Below are 13,927 nucleotides of genomic sequence, written 5' to 3' on the forward strand. Positions count from 1 at the left end.
CTAACTCCCCCTGCTGCTGCGACTGGCTTCCTGGTCCCTTCTGAGTCATACAGGGGCCAGGCCCTCCCTGGTTTGGTCTGCCCCAACAACCCCTTCCAGCACTTGCCTTTGGGCACCCACCCTGACTAGACCACTGAGGCTAGTCCGCCCCCCTTCTTGCACTTGACCTTACCCCCTCACCAGCGCACTTGCCCTACGGGCTCTCCTTAGCACTCTCTGAGCCCCTGGGGACTCCTTCTTCCTTAACCCCTCCCACCCCCGCCACTACATTATGCACTTCCTGTTTGCTGCCCTTTCACAATCCGATTATCACAAGAGCTAGTAGGACGGTTTATTGTTGTTTTCCTCCTATGTTCCCCCATTCCTCTTAGTCTTGTGGCCACTGGAAACACGTTATGCTGTATAGGCACCTTATAAATGTGCAATAAATCAATTAAATAAAATATTGGGACTGGTCAAATTCATAGAGGATAGAACAATGTTGAAAATAGCAACCTCTTGAATTGAAAAGGGAGACTGTGTTCCATTATTGTGTAGCTGGCTCCATGTAGTTGAACGCAGACAGGAAGACATGAGTGGGTGTCTGACGAACAGTGTGGGGAGAGAGAGGGGAAAAAAGAAACGTGTGTGTGTGTTTTTGGATGGACAAATTATATGTGTTGTGAAACATTTAATGACTGGAAGAGTATCCATGTGTAGCATAGTACCATGGGAGACATTAGGACAACCAAAAAATATACACCCTAGAATAATGTACATTTTATGAATTAGTTACTCTGACTTATTGCCTGTCTAAACACAATGCCATAACAACAAAGACCCTTCCTGGAATTACATTGCGATAGAGAAATTACTCTGATTTATCATAGTTGAGATTGTCTTAATGCTATGTCAGAAGACGGTCCGCAAAGCCTCTTGTGGTGAAACTAAAAAATGCAACCAGGATTGTTTTTGGGGTGTGGGCATTTTCAGAGGGACTTTAGTTATTCACCAGATGTTGCAGCATTAGGCCTGGAAACATGGGCATTCCATAGGTTTTCATGCCTAACAAACATGCAGAGAATTCCTATAGATCCATGCTGTATACTCATGGGTGCACATCACTGATTGGTAAGTTGACCTCCATTAGAAACCTGGTGAACATCAGTAATGTAGATCTCTACTGACTTTGCCTTCTCTTTGCAGACTCAAAAATGCAAAAGGAGTCTGCTGGAAAAACTGTTTCTCCTCTCATATTAAAATTGTGTAGTGGGTGGAAAGGTTTGTATATTCTCTGCGTAGAAGGGTGAAACAAATCGAGTTAGAGGTCCTGTCCTGCACCCCGCGCCATACATATAATCAATTTAAAAATGGCAATGGTGTAGGGCAACACACAGGGAGTTTTACTCTGCATAGTTTCCTTGCCAAATAAGTGGAAGATGGACACATTTTACCAAACCATATTACATCATCTCAGAACAAATCCTCAGAATTAATCAGGGTATTCAAGGTACTCAGTAAATAAATGAATAAATACTAACCCAACACCTTCTTCTGATCTAATCAACAAACCAGCTGATGCTTTCCAAGAAAATGTTACTAAAATTCAAGTTAACATCAATCAGACAACAGGAAAGGTCTTCCACAGCCATCAATAGGAACGATACAGCTGATTTTCAATTATTTAACACAATAACATCAGATGAGATAATCAAAGTGACATGCAGTTTGAGGGCATCCGCAGTACAATGTTATCCATGGTCCATGGCTGTAATAAAATATTCATACGCACTCTTGCAGATCCCTAATGGACCTATGTAAGATATCCCTGTTAAACAGAGTGACAACCTCTGCATTGAAATTGGCCCTTGCATGAAAACAAATACCACATCTAAAAAAATAATTTATTGCTAAAATCTTCGAATAAATTGCATTTTCCCAACTAAAGAAATAAAACAAGGATATTAGCTTGCTAAATGAAAACGAATCAGGATTTCGATCCAAAATCAGTACATAAATGAGTCTTCTAGTCATGAAGGAGAAATACAGGAAGCTGCGGACAAGAACTTCCCAATTACTTTAATACTCTGTCTCAGAGGCCTAGTACGTGATCAGTCACCAACACCTGATACACAGTAAGACAATTGTGATTGTTTTCTAGAATATATATTAGCCTAACAAATCTATGTATGGAGCCAGTGCTGCTATGTGATATGATAGCAACGTTTTCATCAAAGATTTCATCTAATCTTCTTTTACTTTTCGATTTTGCAACAAATATATGTGAGGGAGACCCCCCACAGGACCCCCCTTAAGACCCTGACATTAGTTATTCACCTAAACACACAGCCCACATATTTTTGGGGCACAACCCATTGTAACAAATTCGATGAATTCTTCTTTGACAACATCTTCTTCAGCCAAAACTCCCTATCCCGAGTCAGAACCTCTGATTTAACACCCCTATTACACAAGCCACCTATATCTCTATAGCTACATAACTATTTCTGAGCAACATTATATATATAGTTAAATGTTAGCATTGTGGCTTGCTGGCCATTGTATTAAAAATTCTCTTCAAATTGTAAACAACTCAACCCACATTCTTTTCTCCAATATTAACAAATGTTGCTTTCAGAGAAAGGTTTCACAGACAAAATCAATGTCACATATATATTACACTTGATATGCGTTCCCCCTATGATATTGTATAGCCTTACCCATCGGTAATGCTGTTAGCTTCTAGTTTATGCATGTATATAAAATACAAACTGTGGTAAATTGCATCAACATTTACAGGCTTGGGTTTAGAGAAGATGTGCTTCCATTTTAGAGCACACAGAATATTGGTTTGTTTGCACCACACAGGAACATGATTGTTTGATTTTGTGAAAGCATGATACGTATCCCCCACTACTTTTTTTGCAAATTGGGTCTTTCTAATACAGGGTATTCCCCTCTGTGCAATTTCATTGCCATGGTGTGAATGTTCATTTAAAATAGCATCATTTTCTAAGGAATGGAAGTGGCCCAGCTAAGTTCCTTTGTACTCCACTAGAATGATGTGGGATTTCCCAATATGGCTTATGAAACTACTGTAAGACTGTGGAACATTGTGCATTGATCATAGCTTCAGTCTATGACTATGCCTGAAAACACATTGGGGTGTATTTACTTGGCTATGCTTAAAATATACTGGTATCTGTGTCAAAAGGCTGTTAGTTTCCAATTTAAAACAGTTCTTACATGTCTTTGGAAATGGTGATATCAAATGAACCCACTCACGCCCCTCCCATTTACACCCTTTGCAGGTGATAATGAGCTGTTCAGGACATATATCTAATTGCATTGGGGCTTTTATACTCGCTTCTAGATTTTTTATCTAATGTACACATCAGCATGGCACCTCATCGTCCAGGTAAGTGTCCCCAATCAGCTAAGCCTACCAGTCTCTCCTTTATCGGTCTCAGGGAATCAGTGTACTAGTTAAGTCTGCTTCATGTTTTCTCTTGTCCCAATGTCCCTCCAATCTCTAAAGGTATTATACCAATTTAGCACTTATACATTTAGTCAGAGGTTCCCCATCTGCAAACAGTCAGGAACCCAGAGCTCTCTGTTTTCTGTGGATGTGAGGCTCTAACGTTTCCCAAGCAGGGTCATTTCACATCATCAATTTTGGATGGTAGAGTCTTCCCACTGGTTAGCTTAAAAGATGCACACTCCTAGAGAATTCACCCTTTTCTTTCATAGGTCCATAATATTTCAGACATGTGCCAAATGTTCTTGATAATGTATAAATATTAATATATCAACTGGCTAAAGAGACCATGGGCCTCATTACAAGGGTGGCGTTCCCGTAATGAAGGGTGCCGGTATGGGACCGGCACCCTTCATTACGGGAGCGCTGATTACGAGGTTCCCTTTGCGGCACCCTGTAAGGATGCCTGGTAAAACCAGGCATCCTTTCCGGATCCCGCGAGGGGAAGAGGGAGATAATAACATGCCAGTTGTAATGTGTCCATTATAACCTCCCTCCCCATTCGCATTGATCCCTATGGGGGCTCAAATGGGAATGGGGATGGGTTCCTGCAAGGAGGAATTACCGGGTCCTCCTATGTCGGAATGACCCGGTAAGTCCTCTTTGCAGGAACCCGGTAATGGAGCCCGGTTTTTGGAGGTAGCTAATAGCTAATAGCACCATGGCTACCTCCAAACTCATAATGAGGCCCCATGAATTGATTTTCCTCTGAATGTATTTAGATGTATTTGCTCGGTATTTCTTTAGAGTTGAGCACCCCGTTTGTGGGATGCAGCTCATTTATCACAGCCTTAATCTGTCAGATGGCTGCCCCAGGACTATCTTAAGCTCCCCTTTTCCCGTTTTCAAGTGCAATGTGATTTCAATTACCTTGTCATGAGATTCAGTTTATCAAATTTAGACAAAAGCCTATTTTAGGGCACTGCTTTTTGTAGTACAGATACTTCCAATTCATGATTTCCAACATGCTAAATGCACTCATTTATTTTTAGTGAGTTTAAAGTGTGCCTTAATTTACAGTTGCATCACATCCATTTCCATCTCATAGATGTATATGGAAAATAACAGTATACTTGGAAAATCTATTAGAGAAAGCAATACCATTCACATTCAACATTGGGTGACACATACTCTGAATCACATGCACATTAAAACATTGAAAACAATGCCAATGTGCAAGTTATTTGTCTTTGTAGGTAAGGCTGTTGATAGTTTAACATCAGACTGTGTTTTAATTGGAATTGCATTTTCAAAGTGTTGGGCAGAATAACAGCCCAGACCCCTGTTGTAGCTTTCCTCGTGTGTATGACAATTGGGGTCCATCAGTTATAAATAAATTCATTATATGTCAAAGAACGTTTGGTCTTGAATTGTCTATTGTGTAACAAAGTGTCAATCTGCGTTTCACAAGTTCCACACACCTTGTTTCTGTAGTCTGATGAAATATATTATACTCAATGATTTAAGGCACCACTTTTTTGTTGTTTTTGGGAAAAATAAACCATGCCTATACAGAAAGTCACCACTCACCACTTTGCTCTTGGATTCAGCTGTTCTCTGTTTTGTTGACTTTACCATGACATCACTTTGATCGATAAACAGGATAGAGCACTGGAATAGTTATGCAGAGGAGCTGACTATAGAGATGCCAATCGGAGATTAGAGATCTGCCACATCCAAACTAACATGTGGTTTAACCCACGCATCTTTCTCCTCACCATGACTATTACATGTGTATGTGAGACCTCTATTTATCTTGAGTCATTCAGCACACCTTTCAAATTGGTGAGGGTAATTCACAGAGGCTGCCTATTCTCACCTTGGAGGATGGAAAAAAACAGCAATATTGAATCCATCAAACAAAATATTAAGGACTATTGTGAAAGCCTCCATACACTGGCCAAAGTGCAGGTTTTCATTTACACAGTAGGACCACTATATATCCTAAAGCTACAGCTCCTTCTAGCAGTGACATCAAGTGAAGATCTGCACATTGGCATTGTCTCTATATCTTCTAAGTCATCATCGCCCTCTAGCGTTGACAACAGGTGAAGCTATGCACCGGACAAACATACATCTGGCCTTTTATTATATTGTTAGATTAGTTTAGGCACTCAATATTAGTCTTTGCATTAATACTGAGAAAACTGAGGTTATCATTTGTTAGACTACAATCTCCTAAACCATCAGCTATCCTGATTGCCAAAGAGGAAAACCTATGGTTTATATTTGATGAACACCTATACTCATCCCTTAAATTAACCAAGTTTGAAAACACACACCCTACCAAATTCTGCATTATAAAGAAGAGAGTTTCTTACAATGAAGGGCCACACAAAATTATAGTATCCAGTGATTTTTTTTTATCACGTCTCGACTACTGAAAGGCCTCATCTGTGTCTAAACAGACATCTCAAACATCTACTCCACCTGATACTAAAACAAGCAACAATTGTATTCTGGGGTTAAAACCTCACAATTCAGGTGAAATATCTCTAAATTCACTACATGGGCTACCATTCAAATAAAGGATAAGGTTTAAAACTATTTGGAGTTAATTTTTCTCCTGTGTGTAAATTGTCCAGAAGAGACATGCTACGTTTACACTTAGCTGCAAATAGATCCTTGATATGCAATTTTCATCATTTGCACTTTGAAGTACAAAAAAGAAGTGTAAAATGCCGGTGGAAGGCATTTATGCCTCTTTTTTGCACTTCGCAGTGCAAATTGAATAAGCTCCGCCTGCCGTTTATCCATGGCAGACAGCACTTACAATGGATTCCTGCAGAGGTTTTCTGTTGGTGTAAAAAGCAGTTGGATTCCATTGGAATCCACAGCATTTACTCTAGCATGGCAATTACATGCTGGCATGAATGTTGGTGCATTAGTATGGTGGAGAGGATGGGGATGTCATAAACATGAATTTCCGTTTGTGACGTCAATTGCGTGGTAGTCCGAAGCCATAGGAAAATAATAAAAGCATCAACAAATGCATACCAAGGAGACACCCAAGATTGCCAATGAGCAATATTCTGATTATTGCATCCTTCAAAAGACCGGTACACGGGAAAGTACGGTAATTTGAGCAAACAATTGGAACTAACTGCCAGCTGATCACAGATCGGAATTCAGCCTATCAGAATTCATCAAGGGCAATACATTATGGCTGCTCAAACAAACCTTCCGCCACTGATACTTGTCCTAAAACTCTACTACTATATCTGGGGCTAGTGCACTGAAGCCTTCCTTACTGCGCATGTCTGTTGATCCTGCTTGGTTATCATGCACTGAGAGTTGTTGAGCAAACTCCATCCTAATCAAGAGCACTTAAATCTAATTTGGAATATCACACTTGCTCTCAATTATTCTTTTGCTTTGCTAACCACCAGGAAACGTCAACTTTAGTTAACACAACGTGAAATAAAATAACAATAGCTCTAACCAGTGTACTACTCTCTCTCTCCCTCTCACTCTCCCTCTTCCACCCCTCTCTCTCTCACTCTATGATTTCTTGTTTGCTCCATCTCTGCTCTCTCCCACACCATTACTCTGCTAGCTTCTATGTGGGTGAGAGTCACGTTGTCAGGTGCATGTTTGCTAAAGTCATCCCAACTGCTGAGAGCTTTGTGACCAGGAGATACAAATCAGATGTCTTGAGAGAGGGCTGTGTCTTCTGAAAAAGCAACATGTTTTTTTTTTATTTTAAATGAGTCAATTGTACTAACATTGCAAAATAGCTATATTCAAAATGTTAGTCTTACTTTTTAATGATCACTTTCAGTATATAGTTTAGACACAAATAGTATGTTACTAAACAAAGTACATTGTTGAAGCCTTGAATAAGCATATTTTTGGGATAGAAGGTTATCATTCCAAGATGGACAGTCAGATACACTCCTTTTGTAATCTTCCAAAATACCCCTATGAGAAAAGGGAAGTGGATGAATACCACCAGTGAGGGTTCTAGCCTGCTTTGCATGAATGCATTATGGGAACATGTGAATGACCACAGTTCTTTGTGTTTGGTACATATGCTGTGATAAAAGGTTAGTATGCTTGAATTACTAAGTGCATAATGCACAATGGACTTGATGATCATTTACTTTGTAACAACACTCACTGCAACATTAATGTCTTTGCAAAATGGATACATACATGTTGAATCAGACAGCTTCAGGATTATAATGCAATCATGTTTCCTTTCCCTACACAGAATTATAGCCCAAACATTGATTTGCTAATAACGTTTGACTTGCATGATGGATTTGGCTGTTTTCCAAACAAAGAAATAGTGGAATGTTACAGCTACAGTGAGGTGGGGGTAATGGGTGTGGCCGAAGGCTACGGCTGCTGGGTTACTTAAAGGAACTGAATGGTGCAAGATGGAAAGTGTACAAGGCTAAATGGCTAGTGTGCCCCAAAGAAACCTATTGGGGCAACATCTCAAGGGACCACAGCCAAAGCCTGTGGCCACTGTCCATAACCGAAGGCCATGGCTAGTGTGCCCAAAAGAATCCTATCCAAACTGTCTCGGGAGGATAGCTCAGGGGCAACATGCTCACCTTGGAAGCAAGACGACACAGAGCAAACAGGTTTGATCCCCAGGTCCGCGCTTAGAAACCTCTGGGTATTAAGCGTGTTATAAAAACCCACTGTATCATATGATAAACCTAGTGGTGTCGCTACGGCCAAAAGCCATGGCTAGTGGGCCCTTTTAGAAAACCAATGGTCATGGCAAGTGGGACTGGAAGAAAGCTAATGGGCCAACAAGTAAAGAGGCCATGACCAAAGGCCGAGTCCAATGGACATGGACGAAGGCCATGTCTCATGAGTGAGAAAGAACGGAAGTGTTTTAAAAGATGCAGTGGGCACGACCGAAGGCCATGCTCACTGACCAGGGGTCCGAAAGACATGTGGGTTCAAAAGAAACATATTGAGCGGACATCTGCAGTGGACACAGCTGAAGTATAGTGGCCCATACAATAAACTATGGTATAACCAAACCCTTGAAATTCACCGAAAAAACCTTAGTTAAGGTGCAATTAAGTTGCGCAGATTTAATGCAACAAAACCGTTGAAATTCAGCGGATGTGGGATGTCATGACCTGCTTAACTCGCCCCATTCCTGTTGCAAAGCCCATGAGTGCATACATATTGTAAGAGAAGGGATTCACAATGACATACAAAATGGCACTATGGGGTGCATGGCATTATGGGGGACATCAACAGGAGTGTGCTGAGTTCAGCTGGTCATGACTTCCCACATCTGCCGAATTTCAAAGATTTTGTTTCATTAAATTTCCACAACTGCACCTTAACTATGTGTGTGTGTGTGAGAGACTCTTCCTTTTTTTAAAGTGGCAATGGTGCCGATGGTGCCGACAGAAGGAGGCCCACACGCCATCGCCATCGCGCAATGATGTGCTGTAGTCCTAGTGAAGACACAGCATCGGAACACGCAGCTGCCACCGCGTCTTCACCGCAGACATGTGAATATTACTCACGTGCCTACCTGCAGTGGGAGGCTCGTGTATTTCAGAATTACTTGTGTTTCTTGTCACCCAACACATGAAGAGCCATCGCTCGTTGCTTACATCTTGCTTCCATGGAAGTCATTATTTCTGGGCCACTCCAAACAGCGCGCAAACAAAAGCAAGCGTGGGGGGCTCCTGCCTCTGCAGTCGCTGCCACACAGCGAGACTCACGGGCAAATGACAGAAGAAATCAAGCGTCTGCAAGCGGCTGTCAGTCAAGCCTTCTGCAGGGCTGTTTTCATCTCGCGTGCGACAAACATTTCATGCATGCGTGAAGAAGCATAGACGGGAACGGTGCGGGCAGCTCTTCCGAAACCTCCAACAGTGGGAAAGGGATGTGTGCTCTCAAAATGGTGGCACCTTTCAGTCAGGCCTTTCGATGTTGCCTAGAATCGAAAGCAGTGGCAATTATTTGCTAATAGTGGAGTGAAAGTTATTTGTGGTGCTTTGGGAGTATTCAGTGGGGGCTATGGAGGTGTGCACTACAGGCGTTCTGTCGATCTAGCCATGTGTCTGTCTGTCTATTGTTACCTCCACCTGTCCATCTAGCCATCCATGCATTCTTCCATCTGTCTGTCTGTCTATCTATCTATCTATCTATCTATCATTATGTCCATCTGTCTAGCTAGCCATCAATGCATCCATTAATCCATCCATTTGACAGTGATGTTGTGTGAGTTTTTGATTGCGGCATCGCTGAACTTTCCTTCCAACATGCTCCTATCTATCTATCTATCTATCTATCTAGCTATGTCCTGATTTAGCCGTCCATATGTCCATCCATCCACACATCTATCCACCCTTCCATCTATCCATCCATCCTTCCATGGAGGTCACCCTAAAATAAATGGATACAGTGGTCACCCAAGACTGCTACAAGGAAAGATCCCATGCCTTCAGAAAGATGTAATCCTTTCTGGAGGGGCTCCAGCAAGTCTGTGCAATTCACGACGACACATGTATGGCCTTTTTATGTAAGACTTAGTTGGCATGTAGGTGTTTATTTTGTCTCTTGAGCACATTGCACTGTGAGTGTTGATTCCTGCAACGCTCCGCCCTTTTGGTGGAGTTACGCCTTGTGTTCAACATGCGCTACCAGAATCTTTTATTGGGTGCTTCTAGGAAGCTGCTGGGCTACCTATGCTTTTGAATAGTTTGTATGGGTACTCAGCTGAAAACCGTCCCCCAGGCCGACCTTGCCAGTGATTTTCTCATGATAACTCTCCGAACGTGTTGTAAAATGAACATTTGAAAATGTAACAAGTTTCTTTTGACATAGGCGTACAAAAAAAGTAATATGCACCCCCTCTCTCTGTAGGCTCCAGCTGTGAGAATATTTGAGGAGGAATAAGAAAAAACACGAGGAAACATATTTGGTGAATTAATCAGATTAAAGTGATTGAACCTCAAAGCCTATCCAAGTAATTTGTAGCCAATGTACCGTAACATTACGCCAGGGGCGGCTTAACCAGCAGGAAGTGAAGCAAATCCCTGGCCGATCATTTCACAGTGGGGTGAGCTGCACCGCCCCCAAAGGGTGCGGGCTTGCCGAGGAGCAGCGCTTCTCTCAGCTGGGGTGCAATGCCCCATGCTGTGCTTGATGAAGACGGCGTGTACCTTACTAGGGGCAGCCTGCAGCTTGTGCAATCCAGCCCATATTCATAAAGCACTTACCAATATCTGAATTTGGGAATGTTTAGCACAAATTCGAGTGTATTGAATTATAACGCATATCAATGGGTTAAAGGCTCCATCTCCTCATTCGATTGCAAGGCTTATTTATATGTCGGCCTCACTTTTCCGTTCTAGATTTTCATTTGTTTGGACTATTAGGTGGTGCTTGCGCCACCTATAGACCAAAACTATTGCATTGCAGTACAGATAGAGAGGAGGGACACAAAGCTTGTAGCTGTTGTTTATTTGCCCACTCATTCACTGCCCATGGACATGCTAAGCCCTATGGCCATTCGCCCGAGTTAGTGCCCCTCCCCATCCAAAACACCTCCTCCTGGAAACTCTTTTAGCTCTCTGTAATCAAGCCTTACCATCAAACTTTGCACTCAGAGTTCCTGCCAGCGTTTTTTAAAGCAGTCTGTTCATACTGTTAATTACTTAATTGCAGGTGTAAACTCACACTATGCATTCCTTTTCTGAAGTCCTGTTAAAAACAAGCATTGGCAAAGCAAACAGTTTTGGCTTGCCCATCAATATTATGCATTTGCAAGGCACTGCTATTAGATGCCCAGGTACTCGCACCATTTTGCACCTGCTGCCATCATTGGGCAGTTAATACTCCTGTGGCGGTGCCTTGCAAGTGCCTTTCCCATGCCTACACAAAAAGCCCAAACTGTTGGCATTTTTAATGCTTTTTTTGCTCATTTCTTCTTTAACCTATGCTGCTACCACCTTCAGAACAGCGCGATTTTACTTTAAGAAGATACACAGCAACTTAGAATATTATTGATAAATACAGTTTGCATCTTTTGCTTAGCATTTCTCAATTATCTCCATCCTTTTTGCAGTTTTGCGGGAAGCGTACACAGTACGTGTAGAGGACCAGAAAGCCATGAGGGGCAACGCAGCGGTTTTCAAGTGCATTATCTCCTCCTCGGTGGAGGCGTACATCACAGTGACGTCGTGGGAGAAAGATACAGTCAAAGTCGTCTCCGGTAGGCCGCCATTTTGTATGTTCTTTGCCAATATTCCTTTGCTTCCCTGTGCTGTGGAACCGGTTGGTCTCGTGGAGTTTGGTCAATGGGGGTATGGTTCTTCTCAGTTTTTTTGACATATTGCAAAAAAGGTTACCTTTTGAGGTGGTGGGTTGCTGCAGGCCGGTGTAAAATGACACTGGACAATTGGATTCATTTCGGTGCAGTCCCTGGAAGGAAAAACGGTTAATGATGGCGTTATTGTAGATTCATTCTGAATTTCTTTTGGATATCTATTGTTGCTTTCCATGTGTTGCTTTACTTTTCACACATATGTATGTGCTCGTGTTGTTGCCACGCGACTGGTGCATAAAGACAGAATTGGCCTGAGAATCTGTTTTGTGTCAGCTTTTGATAACATACTGTGGGCCTGCTTCCCAAAGAAGTAACCAGGAGTAAACCTGGCGTTCCCTTCACTTCCACCAGCAGAGGGCTCTTTGCTCGATTAAAATAAGAATGAAATCTGAGTAGCTGACGTATTCTGAGTAAGAGACACTCTGTGAATTTAAAGGCTCGTCTCCAGTTGTACGTCAGGTGTAAAACCAACCTACTCCTGGTCATGTCTGTGTGGATTGGCCCGATGTGTACTTCTTGCAGAGATGTGCATTCTGCTGCGCGGGATCATGGGATGTATGATATGATATCATTGGCTATTTATAATGCATTTAATACCCATACATTTCTAAGCGCGGACCCGGGGATCGAACCTGTATAGCTCGTTGTCGCTTTGCTTCCAAGGAGAGCACGTTACCCCTGAGCTATCCTCCCAAGACTTTTGATGTGAACCCAAGTCGTATTTTTAAAGTTTTTTGCAGCAAACTCCTCTATGGGGGTATTGGGACAAGGGGTTTGTGGCGATTGCAGTACCCCGTTACTTAAAATAGCACCTTCACAGTGTAGGAATTAATGTTTTTGCACAAAATAAGTTGCAAACACAGAAATACTTCCATCTTATAAAACACATCTCCAAGCTTAATGGGGCATATCAAATTAATTGGCTCTGCTATATAAAACAAACACTTTAGAACCTAAATTTGGTGGGGAACCTTGATATGTCAAGCTTATTGACTAAGGCGAAAGAGTCACGAAATGGGAAAGAGAGTGACAGCCTGGATTTACGGCAAAAGAGAATTCCTAGCAATGGTAAAACCATCAAATAGACGTTTTATGTCACTATCAACAAATGAAATAAAAGACTGTATGGATTGGTCGCACAAGAAATCGCAAAGAAGCCACATCACCAAGGCCCGTTTTAACTACCACTGGTTGAAATAATAATACAGAGAATGGGTTTGAGCATCCATGCAGTCTGTCCCGTCTGTGCTGCAGGTTTGGGGGGTTTGGCACACTGACTGTTTTTTTTCTGCCCCAAATACGCAAAGCTAACAGGGTGATTGATGGCCCCCGTTTTTAAAGAGGAACATTGTACTCAGCAAGGTCCTGCACTCCTCTTTCTGTTGAAAGCAGAAGCCCCCCTGACATCCTGGGCCCTGTCGATCTTTGTAAGTAGGGCATTGCAAATGCAGCAGAAGATCACACTGGACAAGAGGCCTTATTACTAACAAACCAAAGTACCCCCCCCTCAAGTAGTTGGGTAGAGTTTGGGTGTTTTTGTGTTATTGTTCAACCTGAAGTGGGTGACTGAATTTTGTGTGCTGTACTTTGATGGATTTTGGTACCCGAATAAAGTTTATTACAACAATTAGAAAAAACACAAACGTAAATCAATAATATTGCTATGTTATTTGTTACACTGAATTATCACCCGTGACCATCATGTTATATGTTTTCCTGCAGGCCATTTGCATAGCGTGGAGCTGCCCAAGGGCAGCCTGAAAGTGCTGAGGGTCTATTTTGTAAGTGGCTGCGTGGGGATTAGAGAACCTCACTAGTTGTGTTATGTTGTGTCTGCAACGTTTAAGCAAAGTTCTGAGGAATGGTCAAGGTGGGAAATGGCTCCAAGATGTTGAGGGTCTGTTGAGGAACATCTAAAGGTCTTTCGGAGGCTGTTGTGGAGGCTGTATTAGATGTCGCTACATATTGCTATGTTATGTTGGTTTCGTGTTATTTTCAGACTTCCGACAGAGTCTCTCAGTATGGCAATCGGGCAAAGGCCCTACAAGCAAGAGATGAGACTAGAAAGACGCTTTAGATAGTAAAATGAAATC

At 42.1% G+C, this 13,927-nt stretch overlaps 1 protein-coding gene across 3 annotated transcripts in view; it reads left to right on the forward strand.

Moving 5' to 3' along the window:
* DSCAM (DS cell adhesion molecule) overlaps positions 1–13,927 on the forward strand; it is a 1,793,910-nt gene that overhangs the window by 264,001 nt on the left and 1,515,982 nt on the right. For all 3 annotated transcript variants that reach the window (XM_069636048.1, XM_069636050.1, XM_069636049.1), the window contains exon 3: positions 11,574–11,720. In XM_069636048.1, the coding sequence (XP_069492149.1) occupies positions 11,574–11,720 (147 nt within the window). The remainder of the gene's footprint in view (positions 1–11,573; positions 11,721–13,927) is intronic.

This window comes from Ambystoma mexicanum, chromosome 7p (assembly GCF_040938575.1).
Source record: "Ambystoma mexicanum isolate Mex_15411 chromosome 7p, UKY_AmexF1_1, whole genome shotgun sequence".
NCBI lineage: Eukaryota > Metazoa > Chordata > Amphibia > Caudata > Ambystomatidae > Ambystoma > Ambystoma mexicanum.